Genomic DNA, 13,697 nt, shown 5'->3' with positions numbered 1-13,697 from the left:
TTTCTACTTCTTACACATAATCACATCATAATCAGTTCGGCATTTGCCAGGACAAAAATGTTCAAAAGGAGGAGTAACTAAGTTTGAGATAATAAAACACAATAATAATAATAGTATTTACAAATAATTTACATTTCAATAAAAATATCAATATTCAAAATATTTACATTTTCAGTCAATAAGGTTTTGTAACAATAAAAATATGTTTTAAAACATAATGATAAAATCACTGGAATAATACATAATAATACGTAATTTTCATAGCACTAAATATCTCTTAAATAACAATGTAGTAATGTCATAATTTTACAATTTATCAAATATACTTTAGTGTTCTTAACCCTTAAACAAGTGATGACAATTTATTTCTTAAAAACAATAATAAAAAAAATATTTATCTTGCTAGACTTTCTGAGCATAGACAGACAAGAAAAAAAAAAAACTGGATATTGTGAGTTAGGTTATTAAAGTCGAATCAAAACTTACGCACTGTATGTACTTAGAGTTACTATCTAAAAATTTACTGGTAGGACAGTAAGCCTTATGTACGAATAAATACGGGGTGATACTCTTAACTAGCTGTAGTGTACATAAAGAAACATAATCACCATTCCAGTACCCCGGGAATGTACTTGTCGATTAGTCCCTCGTAGTACGGCCAGAGGGCGTCGATGTCGGGGACCTTTTCGCTCTTCGTGTACAGGTCGTATTTGCTAAAAAAAATAAGTTATTGTAAATTTAACGTAGGTACACACGGCTACACTGCTATCCATTTCCGTTTTTGCTCTCGCTCTAATCAAAAGGTGATTCTTTGCGATAGAACGAGATGACATGACTGGCAATGGGCAGTTAACACTGTTGCCGATAGTACAAAGAAAAATGTTGTAATGTATTTTTTACGATTTTTTTTAAGAATCTTCTTTCTTGTAATTTTATTACATTTACAATATTTTTCCTGCAATAATAATAACTGCACAATCATAATAACGATATGAATAACTCACTTGAACTCTAGCACCCATTGAAGGATTTGCTCATCTTTCTCGTTGGTGAGGTGGCGGTAGTCGCCGCCTGCGTGCCACGGGTAGAACGAGTGGTACCTGACAAATAATGGAATACATTTTAATAAGTTTTACACAAGCACTATTTTTCTAACTTAATAAATTCACTATAAACTACGTCGCACATCTACGACGATTTAAACAACACGATAGCTGCTTACACAAAAATGATTTAATTTCTGTGATCTTTCTCATTTATGCGCCAGAAGTCCCGGAATAAACGGTCATGGAGGTAAGAAATTATATGTTTTTTAACTGAAAGTTAGTTGTTCATTGGTTGCAAAAACTAATAATAATAATTGAGCATTTATTCTGGAGCCACAATAGCCAAATAGTGAAGGGATCGAACTGCCTACTCGATATACGAGGAACGCGTGTTCGAACTGCGGTGTGCTATAAAGTAAGTATAGATCGTGTGCGTGTCATCCACGAAGATGCGCCCTACCATTCTTCCACCAATGTTTGAGTGTTATCGGTACATGCTAAATTATCCATAAGTGCACACGCACACTACAATAATGACGCTCGGATTGCTCGGATCAAACTCGCCGCACCTCGCGCTTCCCTCGACCAGAAATTGGTGGGGCGCGTCTTCCTGGATGACACGATCTATAAATTTCTAAAAAATATATCCTAAGGCTCTAAGCTCATGATTTACCTGATCATGTAAAGCGCCTTCTCGGGCAGTTTAGCCTTGTTGTGCAGCAGGAACTGGTAGAGGTACTCGTCGTGGCTCCACGACATCAGCAGCGCGTCCAGCCCGCAGCGCGCCTGGTACATGCCGTTCTCTGTGCTGGGGGAGAATATGTAGGATACTAAACTGCATTTTGAACTACTATTCAACTAGTGTAGTGTTAGTGTAAGTTTAAACCAAGGTATGTTATTTACATTTGATGAAGAGTAAGCTTTAAGTTAGTGTTTATATTCCCACAACAGAAAGAATCTTCTGAATTTATAAAATTACTAACTTTCAATTACGAATGATGTAGGTATTTTAAAATGATGTTCTATTTAAGCTTGATCCTGCTCATGTATATGTTAGTTTGTCTGTACCTGTAGTTAGTAATAATTATATGTAACCAATCACTTCCATGAATAACAGTAAAATAAGAGAGGCCTAGATGTAAGCATTTTTTAAATTGAGATTTACAAAATGTTCTTATTAATGAATATCACAGAATAGATACTAACTTGTATTTAGGGTTGTATGTGTCGGGGTTGTCCTTGAAGCTCTCAGGCCCGTACACGATGGATTTCGCCCATCGGCAGCCCACGGGGAACGTATCGCCCACCACGCACCACTGCGGCTCGTCGTAGAACGCCATCACCTATAACAGACAATGGGAATATCATTTAACGAATGGGAATATAGTTACCACTTTATTGTCTTGTGGTAAGAAGGTTGCTTGGCCTGTTTAAGGGTTAAATAAAGCCCTTAAAATTAAATAGAGCTGTCTGTGCTCGAAACGTTAAGAGTTAAATAAATAACATGAAATTTTACCAACTATACTTCAATTTTGCAAAATGCACTGCGTGGGCCAGGTTCTGCCTGGTAGAAACACAAAAACGAGTGGACGGATTTTGATGAAATTATACAAGTCATAAAAAGTCAAAAGTCAAAATTTCTTTGTTTGTTTAGACTAAGGTAAACGGCTACTAGTTCGTGATAGTACATAAGTTCGTAAGCTTTTTTTCTAGCTCAAATAATAAGCAAATGGAATATTATTTATAAAACTTCTTCATTACTACAAAAACTCTATTATTTAAGCTATCTAAAAAACCAAGTACCAACATTGTGGCGCCAAAAATGAGAGCAATACGAAGCTTCAAACTCTCAGAGAGCCAAAAACAGCCGTGCAGCGTGCAAAGGTTGCTCTCACCCTAAGGTTAGCGCTCCAACTTCTTAAGCTTATAGAAAGGCAAAGGAACGCCCATTTGAATAAAACTTGTAATAGTGGTTTCATGTGTTCCTTGACAATTGATTTGGCTTAGAAAAAAGTTATAAGAAAACGTAGAATTCCTTTAAAATTGCGATTAATTGACTCACGAAATAGCGTACATATTATTTTTCGGGTGTCCCCTATTTTGTGACACTACCGAATCAAGGATATTATGGATAACATTTTGATGCTTGGTTTTTAAATAATTATTTATGATCATTTAAATGTAAGTTATGAAACAAACAATGCATTTATTTAAGTTTCTCATGACCTAAATTCGGTATATTTTTCGTTCACACATTTATATAACACGAGTTTAAAGTTCACATAAATGACCAATTTTAAGATAAATTAGCATAAGTACTACCAGTGCAATTTTGGTTTTAATCCGATTTGTTTTATTTATTTTTGTTTATTTGTGTAATATATGGGATAGATAATAGTTAATTGACACAATTTGACAAAAATCCATGAATTTTACTTGGGGAATTTTGAATAATCAATATCACGAAACAAGAAACCGTATTAATGTTACTTTTTTCCAAGTTCGTGATATATAAATGTATAGTGTTAGGTACTTTTATGATAGATACCATCAAAGAAATCGACATATTTTTTAGTTTTTTTAATACTGACCTACCTAAAAAATTTATTAATTACTTACTTTTTATTATGAATCATTGGCGTATTTGGGGTTATTTTCAGGGGGGGCTACCCTCACTTGAAGCAGCTCCAGAGATGGGATTAGGGGGAAGGGGGGGCGCCCCCCCCACATTTCTAATGGCTTGTATAAATATTTTCACATACTTATCGTCAGAAATAACAAATCAAAATTTCATGGGTACGAGGGGGGGGGGGGCACCACCCCCCCCACATTTCTAATGGCTATATAAATATTTTCACATATTGTTAGAATTAACAAATCAAAATTTTATACGTAGGTACGTACCTAGCTAGACTCACATTATTTCTCATAAATATTTCAGGTAAGTAATATCGTTAATTTCACACAATTCATTTATTCTAAATGTATATTTTCGTTTTTAAATTTATTAAACCCTTAATCATTATTAAAATATCCTAACTCGATCCATAAAACCTTATCCCGAAATAGGGGACATGAGTTCACGAACTTAGAATCAGAGCAAAATTTTATCACGAAACAGGATCCAAACAAGAGGTCCACAGAACAATTAATATTAAAAAAAGTTCAAACTATATAACTATAATTTATGTATTAAGTTACTGTCAAAAGACCAAAGTTTAGCATACAAAAGCTTTCATAATGATATCATGCTTGGTTATTTTTAAATAAAATGTTAAAGTCGTAAGTGCCTTAATATACCGAAGTAGGGGGCACTTACCTTAATAAATAGTTCTTACAAATCGTCATTTTGCTCTTAAGGAGCCTCTACATGTCTCATAATCTTTTTACCCTACCAGCGCTTCGAGACCAACATTTGGCAAGTGCTGAGAAGAAGCGCCGCAACAAACTCAGTCACCACTGTCTGCCGGTTAATATAAATAAATAGAAATAGTAGTAGTAGGTACATTCGATTCAGGAGCAGTTCACTGAATTTACCATGCATTCTTGTATGGTGTATCTTATAAGAATGGGTATACAAGATTGCGTGGTATATTAAACAAGGTAGTGACGTGCTAATATCTAGACTTACATATTAAGACACTAGTAGAAATGCCTCGCATACATAAATTTGAATAACTTGGATTGACCAGTCCCCGAAAGCAGCGCCTGTTCACAGACATGACGAGTGAACCAGCCATCGCTTCACTCGACCATATTAGAGGGAATGTAACATAGATATTGCAATAGCATAATGACAAAAACATGGTCACCCTTTTAAAGACCGAGACAAAATTGAAATCAGTATAATAGGAATTTCATCTAGAGGCAAGGATAGGTCCGGAGATAACGCGTCACAACATCACGATCAAGTATCAAGATCACGTCTCAAGTTCACGGCGTCTAATTGCGGGTTATCGAGACGCATGTGCGAATTTAATTATTAGTTTACAATATGAAACGTCCTACGTCATGATGATTGTGTTGTATTTGGATCGAGATCATAAAACGCATTTATTTTATTTTTATCTGAACTTTTTAAGTTTGTATCGCTTTTTATCTTAATTACAAGATACCTACTCAGTTCAATGTTTTTTTTTCTTTGGTGCATTATGTAATCGACTTTAAGAAAAAGATCAATGAGGATAGAAACATAAAAATCACATTAGCTATTAACTACCTGCTAGAAATATTTTTCTTAGAATAGGTTTTAAAGTAATTGCAAGAGGCGTAGCTAAGTAACCAAAGGCTCTGCAAAAATCCTGGAGTTCTTATTCCCATGATACTTGGACCTTGGATCGTGGACGGATTTACAAGGTAAGCTGGTCAGGGTCTGAGAGTTCAATGAACTTGGGAGTCTACACTATTGGTAACTTTAAACATTATTGCTTCATAATTACCTTCCCCAAGTCATGGATCAGTCCAGTCAAATGGAACCAGTCATCATTAGGGTGATCCTCCCGGATCCTCTCGGCGGTCTGGAAGGTATGCCCTATATTGTGCATCACTGTTTATCAAGGTCTAAGCTTTACAATTCCCTTACCTTCCCCAAATCATGAATGAGTCCAGTCAAATGGACCCAGTCATCAGGGTGGTCTTCCTTGATCCTCAGATCCTTTGTATAGTCTGGAACACTGCACGATACGAGCAAAGGTCTAATGCTTGTTTTCACCATCAATCCCTAATCTTTAAGTGACCCCTATTGTAACAAATAACAGGAATTTTGTTTACGTAGGGGTCACTTATAAATAAGGCATTGATGGTGAAAATGGGCTTAATTCAAATTATCCTTCCTTACCTTCCCCAAATCATGGATGAGCCCAGTCAGATGGAACCAGTCATCATCAGGGTGGTCTTCTCTAATCTTCTCGGCCGTCTGGAAGGCATGCACGATATTGGGCAGGTCGGTGTCGGGATCCGACTCGTCTACCAGCTCGTTCAGCTTCGTCAGCGCCTCCTTGACCTTCTCTTTGCAGCCTTCAGGCTTTACAATGTTTTGCATCTGTTTATCAAGATCTTATCTTTCTTACCTTCTCTAAATCATGGATCTGCTCAATTAGATGGAACCAGTCATCATCAGGGTGGTCTTTCCTAATCCTCTTAACAGTCTGCAAAGCTGTACAAAGTTTTTTGTCCGTTTATCAAAATCTTCGAGTAATGATAAGAGATGTGAAGTTACAATTGCCTTACCTTCCTTCCCCAAGTCATGAATCAAACCAGTACGATGAAACAGTCGTAATCAGGGTGGTATTACCGGGTCCTCGGTGCAGTCTGGAAGGCTGCACGATACGAGTAAAGGTCAAAGTCAAATTCTAATCTCCACTCCTTGCCAAAATTTCATTGTAAGTACAAGGTCTCAAATTACTTGCAATCCTTGACGTATGCTGAAACGGAAAACCTGCTTCAACCAATTAGGTAACTTTAATACGGGCAGATGGTTCATTACTAACACACACGCACACTCACTCACATACACCTACACTCACATACACTCACACTTACATACACCTACACTCACATACACTCTCACTCTCATTACACTCACTCTCACATCACTTACACTTCACCTTTTACACACTCTCTTTCAATACTCGTCTAGTTTTTGTCTAGTTTTAAAATAACTTTAATAAATTCTATGTGCTCCGGCCATTATCGAGAGAGGAGAGTACTGGCGCTCTGTAGTACAGGCTTCTCGCCTAGTTCAGACTCCAGTTCTCTCACAATCTTACCCTGTTCAATTAGTACATAGCAATTTGTGTTTCACTGTAATAATGGATTGTGAAAGAAAGAAATAAATGCTTTTTATTATTATTATTATTTTATAAATTATCCTTCCTTACCTTCCCCAAGTCATGGATCAATCCAGTAGATGGAACCAGTCATCATCTGGGTGGTCTTCCCGGATCCTCTCGGCCGTCTGGAAGGCATGCACGATGTTGGGCAGGTCGGTGTCGGGATCCGACTCGTTGACCAGCTCATTCAGCTTCGCCAGCGCCTCCTTGACCTTATCTTTGCAGCCTTCAGGCTGTACAATGTTTTGCATCCGTTTATCAAGATCTAATCTTTCTTACCTTCCCCAAATCATGGATCAGCTCAATTAGATGGAACCAGTCATCATCAGGCTGGTCTTTTCTGATCTTTTTAGCAGTCTGGAAAGCTGCTCGAAGTAGTTCGTCCGTTTATCAACATCTACGAGTAATGAAAAGAGATGTAAAGCCACAATGGCCTTACCTTCCCCAAATCATGAATGAGCCCGGTCAGATGCAAATAGTCGTCATCAGGGTGGTCTTCCCGAATCCTCTCCGCCATCTGGAAGCAAGCACCTGTCGTTCATCTCTGTTTATCAAGATCTAAGCTTCACTACTGTCCTTACCTTCCCCAAATCATGGATCAGTCCAGTCAAATGGAACCAGTCGTCATCAGGGTGGTCCTCCCGGATCCTCTCGGCCGTCTGGAAGGCGTGAACGATGTTGGGCAGGTCGGTGTCGGGGTCCGACTCGTCCACCAGCTCGTTCAGCTTCGTCAGCGCCTCCTTGATGGTCGCCTTGAAGTGGTTGAACTTTAGCCACTTTTCGCGCTTTTCTGTTGAGAAGGAAAGAAGGTTGAAGTTTTACATGCCCTCTTAGGAAAGTTAAAAAACGTGACAGTTTTCTTTTACAAAATCGACGAAGCACTCGTAACACTCCATTAGTAGATGCTGTTGTTGTTGGTTTTAACTTTTCATCCAAGCAATTTAATAGCAATTTAACTAACATTATGGCTTGAATTGGCTGTAAACTAAATTGCCTACTTAAAAAAATCATAGCACTGTCATAGTTAAAATCTCATTAATCACCAGTACCACATAGCTAGATGTTAATCATTTTGGGTAATAAAGAAATAATTTACCAATTTTCTTGTAAAAACGCACAGTAACACCCTGATTTGTAATAGCATTAATTAATTGATTTGCTTTTCGCGACAGTGGAGCAGTGCAGTAGGCCTAAGATGCGCGCCGCGATAAGCGGTTATCATGCCATTTTATCGATTTTGCCCATACATTTTAACGTCGATAAAAGTTATCACGGCGCGCATCTTAGGCCTACTTACAGGAGGCTTTTGTTACCGCATATGTACTTGTTTGAAGCATATCTAATTCTCCCTGACGTTATGTCGTATCAAACAACTCTCATACACTGCTACCGTAGGATCCTTATCAGTTACGTTAACTAGTCGTTCAAATAAATAATGAGACACGTAAAGGCTCTTTAAGAGCATTTGACGATTTGCAGGTTCCAACTAATCATAAATAGAGGACTAGTGTCTAAATTAGTAACATTCTCTAGAGAGGGCTGTACTCACGTTTGACAAGGTCCACGGTGACGTTAGTGTGCATGGTGTAGTAGGTCCTCCGCACGCGCTCCTTGATTTGTATCGCGACAGTACTGCGTTTACATCGCGACAGAAGCGCGTTTAAAATGTGGGCGAGGGCACACAGCTAGCGACCGCATTGCGACTGTATCGATGCGAACGTGCGACAGAATCGCTACTGCATCGCTACAAAAAGTCGCCGTGGGCGAAGGGCCTAACCTCATTTGTCTAGCTAGAGGGCTGTACTCACGTTTGACAAGGTCCACGGTGACGTTAGTGTGCATGGTGTAATAAGTCCTGCGCACGCGCTCCTTGATCGGGTCGGAGTCGTCGACGGAGTAGTCGCGGAAGGCGTCCAGAGGCTTATCGTGGAACGTTGGTTCGGGTCGCAGCAGTTGCGACGGGTCGATCATTGATATTGGGGATTTCTGGGGAGAAAATAAAGTTGATTTTGGATGGTTGCAAGTTCGAGACTTGTAGTAAATTTTTGCGTGATTAAGCGAGCACGAGTGTTTACTATGTTTTAAATTCGTCATATTATTTATCTAATGTATTAGCTCTGTCTAATTTGGGTTAAGTAAATTAGGATGATAATTAAAAAGAGTTTGAGCTAATTAACTAAAAATATCTAACTAGATTTCAGAATAATTCTAATATACCTAATATTATTTGGAAAGAAAGAAGAAACTTTTGTATGTGGACTTAGACCCAAAATGAAATACAAACATTCTTATTTTTAACCTCCTCATTGAAGCTACTGTTGATACTTTTTCTGTGACCAATTAAATAAAATGAAAATAAACCAAAAAACAACTCTAATCCTTTCAAAAAGCTCAAGATTCATAGATCTTTTCGCTAAAAATCCAAAACACAAACTTTTACTCACAACGTCTGTGGCTGCCATCTTTCTTCTGTCAGCTCGTGGAGTCAGGAGTGTGAACAATAGCCGAGCCGAGAGCGTCATCTGCTTATATGGGGCGCGGGCCTACCGAGATAACTGATAACGAACGACACAGGGTGATATTGTTTTAAATCCTTTATCTGATCTCAAGTTTAGCTGTTAAGTCCTAGGTGAGCTATCAGGGGAGCATACTTACGTACTTATTTCTTCTTTGTTTTTGTGTAACATATTAAAAAAGTAGGTACTCGCCTAAGTATGTAAGGGATCATAATTTTTTTTCGCCAGGAAATGCATTAAATTGCATACACACTAACCTGGGGGGACCAGTGGGTTATGTGAGGCTCTCCCTGCCAGATGGGCAGGGCCATCTCACTAAAACCTGATGGTGTCCTTCGAAGTCTTTGAGACGCTATCCGCCATGGGGTCATAATCCTGGTGTAAGGCTTTGTACGCCACCGAAAAACACCCAAACTATTTACTTAAACATTTATTTCGGATTGTACGAACTGGGAAGACCCCCTTCCCATAATGACACGAGAATGTACTTTGTATGTCCTTGTTTTTTTTTTTTTTCAAAGTAGGTTTTGATTACAGTATATTGTGGAAGGCGAATCCAAAGAAGGGAAATTTATCCAACAATAATCATCACTACCTACTACTACTATAATGGTGATGGATTATTTACACGCGCGTCCATCCTATACGCGGCGACGACATTGCACTTGAGAAGGAAATCCGACGTAATTTGTACTCGTGCACCGAGATGACCAGGGCTACCTTTTATTGGAAATATAGAACAGTTTTTGGCCATATTATATCACAAAGTGTACTTAGTAGACACGGGACTATTCCTACCTCTCGTTCCCACCGCTGCAACTCCTGTGTAGCCAGGATCTACATCTTGACCGCCAATAAAACCCAACCAGTGAAGGCTAAGTTTGTCCCGGGGGAAAGTTAAACTGTCATTGGACCCGCAATGAAATTAATCAGAAGAACATAGGAAGATTTCGAAGAACATAAGAGTTAGAAGCTGCCAAAAAATAAAGATGCAAGAAATTCTTCAGAAAGAAGAAAACAATCAGAAAGTTCTCAGTAAGCTATCAGGGACTCAGCAAGTGGCACAACACCATGTATATTATTGGTGACAATTTTTTAAGCGTCGATAGTTTTTAACCATTAATTTAACAAAAAATACGTGCTAAATGCATGTTATAACAATTATTTCCGCCACGTTATTAAATAACCCCTTTAAAAATCATAACATGGCGTTTATTAAAATCGTGATGATTATTGTACCTAGCCAATCATATTTCTAAATCTGGCATCCTTATTTATCTGAATAGTGTTGCTCTTTAATTGACTTTTTTGAATGGGTAGGCTCTTTAAATTGAGGGCTTTAAATTCCAGATACATTTATTTAACATGAAAGTTACGTAAAGTTTATTTAAAAGACAACATATAAAAATTTAATCACATAGGGGTATCTCATACAGGCTCAAAATATTTTATCCGAAAACTGTGCGTGGATTCTGATTCCGACAGAGGAGAAATTTTTTGTATTTATTTTGTTCATTCTTTCCAATATTTCAGTAAGGGACGGCTGTAGGATGTTACGCAGTGTCCACCTTGAAAATAAATTTGAAAAAATGTGAGAAACCTAAACAAAACTATATGATCACTGTTCGTAACAGTCACGTGAGTCGGACGGACATAATGCATATTTATGTGTCATCTAACCGCGAGGTCAATCTAAATATACGTCGCAAATTGACCCCAGCGGGGTAGCGGGCCGCGCCTCCTGCCACGGTCTAAATGCGTTGTCACTGTTCGTTCGTTCGTTTCAGCCAAATGACGTCCACTGCTGGACAAAGGCCTCCTCCAAGGTTTTCCACAATGCACGGTCCTGCGCTGCCCGCATCCAGGCTCTTCCCGCGACCTTTACCAGATCGTCGGTCCACCTAGTAGGAGGCCTGTCACTGTTGTACCTACATATTTATTTAAAACTTTATAACAGCACAAAAGGCGAACTTGATGTCATATGACATTCTCTTCCAGTCAACCTTTGGGTGAAGCAGAAGCTTAAAAATAATTATCTAAGTATAATCGAGGTACTTTCCGCGACCTTCACCAGATCCTCGGTCTACCTGTGGGAGGCCTGCCCACACTACGTCTTCCAGCCCGTGTTCGCCACTAGAGAAATTTACGCGGGTACTGCGGGCAGCGCAGGACCGATCGTTGTAGAAATCCTTGAGGGACGCCTTTATCCAGCAGTAGACGTCATTTGGCTGAAACGACCGAACGATTTGTATAATATTATGTATTATGGTCAAGTTTGTCCCATGTACTAACAAAAACTAGCGGATACCGATTTATTTAAGTGAAAATTCTTTTTTATGTAAATGAAATTTGATAAGTTTGATTTATAATTTTGCATGCCAAAAGGTGGAAGATGGAGATACTAAAATACTTGTAATACCTACGTTTACCCATGTTCGCAAAATAAATATATTTGATTTGATTTGATTTACTTCAATCTGATTAGTATTTAGTTACTTACGATATCGACAAAACAAAAAAATGTTTTGCTTAAAATTTTCCATAAAATTGGCGTGGTGCACGACCCAGGAAGATAACCCGGGAACGTCAAGAGAGGTGATCTAGCCACTCACAAGGGATTACTCGTCGAGTACTACCGATATGGGTGATGTTGATAATAATAGAAGATTATTACGCAGTCTGTTTGTCAATAAATAAAGGTACATTGAAAAGTTGCCTTCTATTTTGAGTTGGTTTTTATTGACTAATCTATCCTATTTGTTCAGGCCGATATCGGCCGTTTTCTGTAAAGTCCCCACTTAGTAGACGAAAGCACATCAAGCAACAACCAGGGGCGCTTTATCTATTACACAGTAATAATTATGCTGGGTCTCCAGCGCGTTTTGCTCTACACAATCAACAAAATCAGTTCAACATTCAACATTTTTTGCAGGCAATTTTGTTGAATGTTGACATGTTTTTGTTGTTACGGGTGCAATTGCAACAAAAATGTAGTCTGATGTGCAGGCAGCAAGAAATGATAAAGTTCCATTTGCTCTTATGATAGGAACAATACAATTTATTTACCGCTCTAGTGCCTAGTATAAAAATATTGTATGTGGCTCATTCGATTTGCACGATTTTGATGCACGCTTTTGAAATCGTTTATTCCATAAAGTTGTATGAATAAAATCGTCAAACTGTCTTTGTGTTTATCTCTATTCACGCTGATTATTATTATTCTATGTTGTGTTGATCTCAGGACTTCGCGGGATAGAACAAATATATCAGATAAGATAAGCAGAACACCGCGGCTTAGAAAATGATTATCTGCTATTGACGTTCGCAGACAAGTTTATCCTTAAGCCACCGTCGAATTGCTTTGCTGTTTACTTCTTTATACAGGGCGTATGTAATTTAGTAGTTTGTATAAACTTAATTTAGCCCTAGAACCCAACTTAGATAGCTATATGAAATCAGTAAACAAAAACTTGGGTTAGCAAAATAAGTGACGTCATTAGTTTTAATTGTTATCTATCAATGAGTGAGAGTGACATCGCGATTTGACAACATAAAAATTTAGATTTGTTTTGAATATAAAATTAAATAGATTTTTCTGAATTTTCAATGATTTGGGACTTATTTGACCCATAATTTGGGAAAAATACAAATATTGATAACCCATAAGTTTATGAGTTTCGCATGTAAGCGAACAGTGATTTTATCTTTATAATGAAAACATAATGATGATAAAAGATGTAAATAAACATTTTTAATGTTATTAATTCAGTGATAAGCCAGTGGTGTACCCAAAGCACTCGCTATGTTTCTTTTAGTGTTATTTATGTAATAGCAAATGTACCTATCTCACTATCACCACTACTAATAATAAGCATTCAAATTATTTATATCGTAAATTTTAATTAATTACATTCAAAAAGGAACCCATGAGTGCGACCCTATTGTGACTATTAGCAGTACTTATTATTATTCTGTGCTATTATATTAGATTACTGGTAAAACGGTAATGTTATAATGAGACACAGAGCAATTATTGTGTGCAGTGTGTACTCTAAAAAGGACAATAGATCTGACTGTTTAACTACTGCGCTTTAAAGAAATATTCTCTTGTATTTGATAACGTTTAACAGTTTAACGTTTTAAGTGTATTGTTGATCAGTAATCAGTCAGAAAAAATACAATTTAGAAAACGTTAACGTGACGTCACTCGTTACCTATAGTAGGCACAAACTTCGCGTTATTTCTTGGAGCATTAAAACTAGATGTCGCTGTGTAAAATGGCGAAGGATTTAAATAAAATGTAA

At 37.7% G+C, this 13,697-nt stretch overlaps 1 protein-coding gene across 1 annotated transcript; it reads right to left on the bottom strand.

Moving 5' to 3' along the window:
• Positions 1-253: 253 nt before the first annotated feature.
• On the bottom strand, positions 254-9,408 carry LOC135081969 (inositol oxygenase-like). Its single transcript, XM_063976715.1, has 7 exons — positions 9,322-9,408; positions 8,686-8,863; positions 7,459-7,667; positions 2,253-2,389; positions 1,720-1,854; positions 1,005-1,100; positions 254-713 (listed from the first exon to the last, which is right to left on the bottom strand). Exons 1-7 carry the CDS (start codon positions 9,397-9,399, stop codon positions 605-607), a joined length of 942 nt encoding a protein of 313 aa, XP_063832785.1. The 5' UTR covers positions 9,400-9,408; the 3' UTR covers positions 254-604.
• Between the last annotated feature and the right edge of the window lie 4,289 nt (positions 9,409-13,697).

The sequence above is a fragment of the Ostrinia nubilalis genome, chromosome 21 (assembly GCF_963855985.1).
Source record: "Ostrinia nubilalis chromosome 21, ilOstNubi1.1, whole genome shotgun sequence".
Classification (NCBI taxonomy): Eukaryota; Metazoa; Arthropoda; class Insecta; order Lepidoptera; family Crambidae; genus Ostrinia; species Ostrinia nubilalis.
This window is presented reverse-complemented; position numbering and strand designations above follow the sequence as displayed.

Coding starts and splice junctions, on each gene's coding strand:
- LOC135081969 (XM_063976715.1), bottom strand. CDS start 9,399: ATGACGCTCTCGGCTCGGCTATTGTTCACACTCCTGACTCCACGAGCT. Junction 7,668..8,685: donor CACCGTGGACCTTGTCAAAC/GTGAGTACAGCC, acceptor CCTTCTCAACAG/AAAAGCGCGAAAAGTGGCTA. Junction 1,855..2,252: donor ACATACAACCCTAAATACAA/GTTAGTATCTAT, acceptor ATTCTCCCCCAG/CACAGAGAACGGCATGTACC.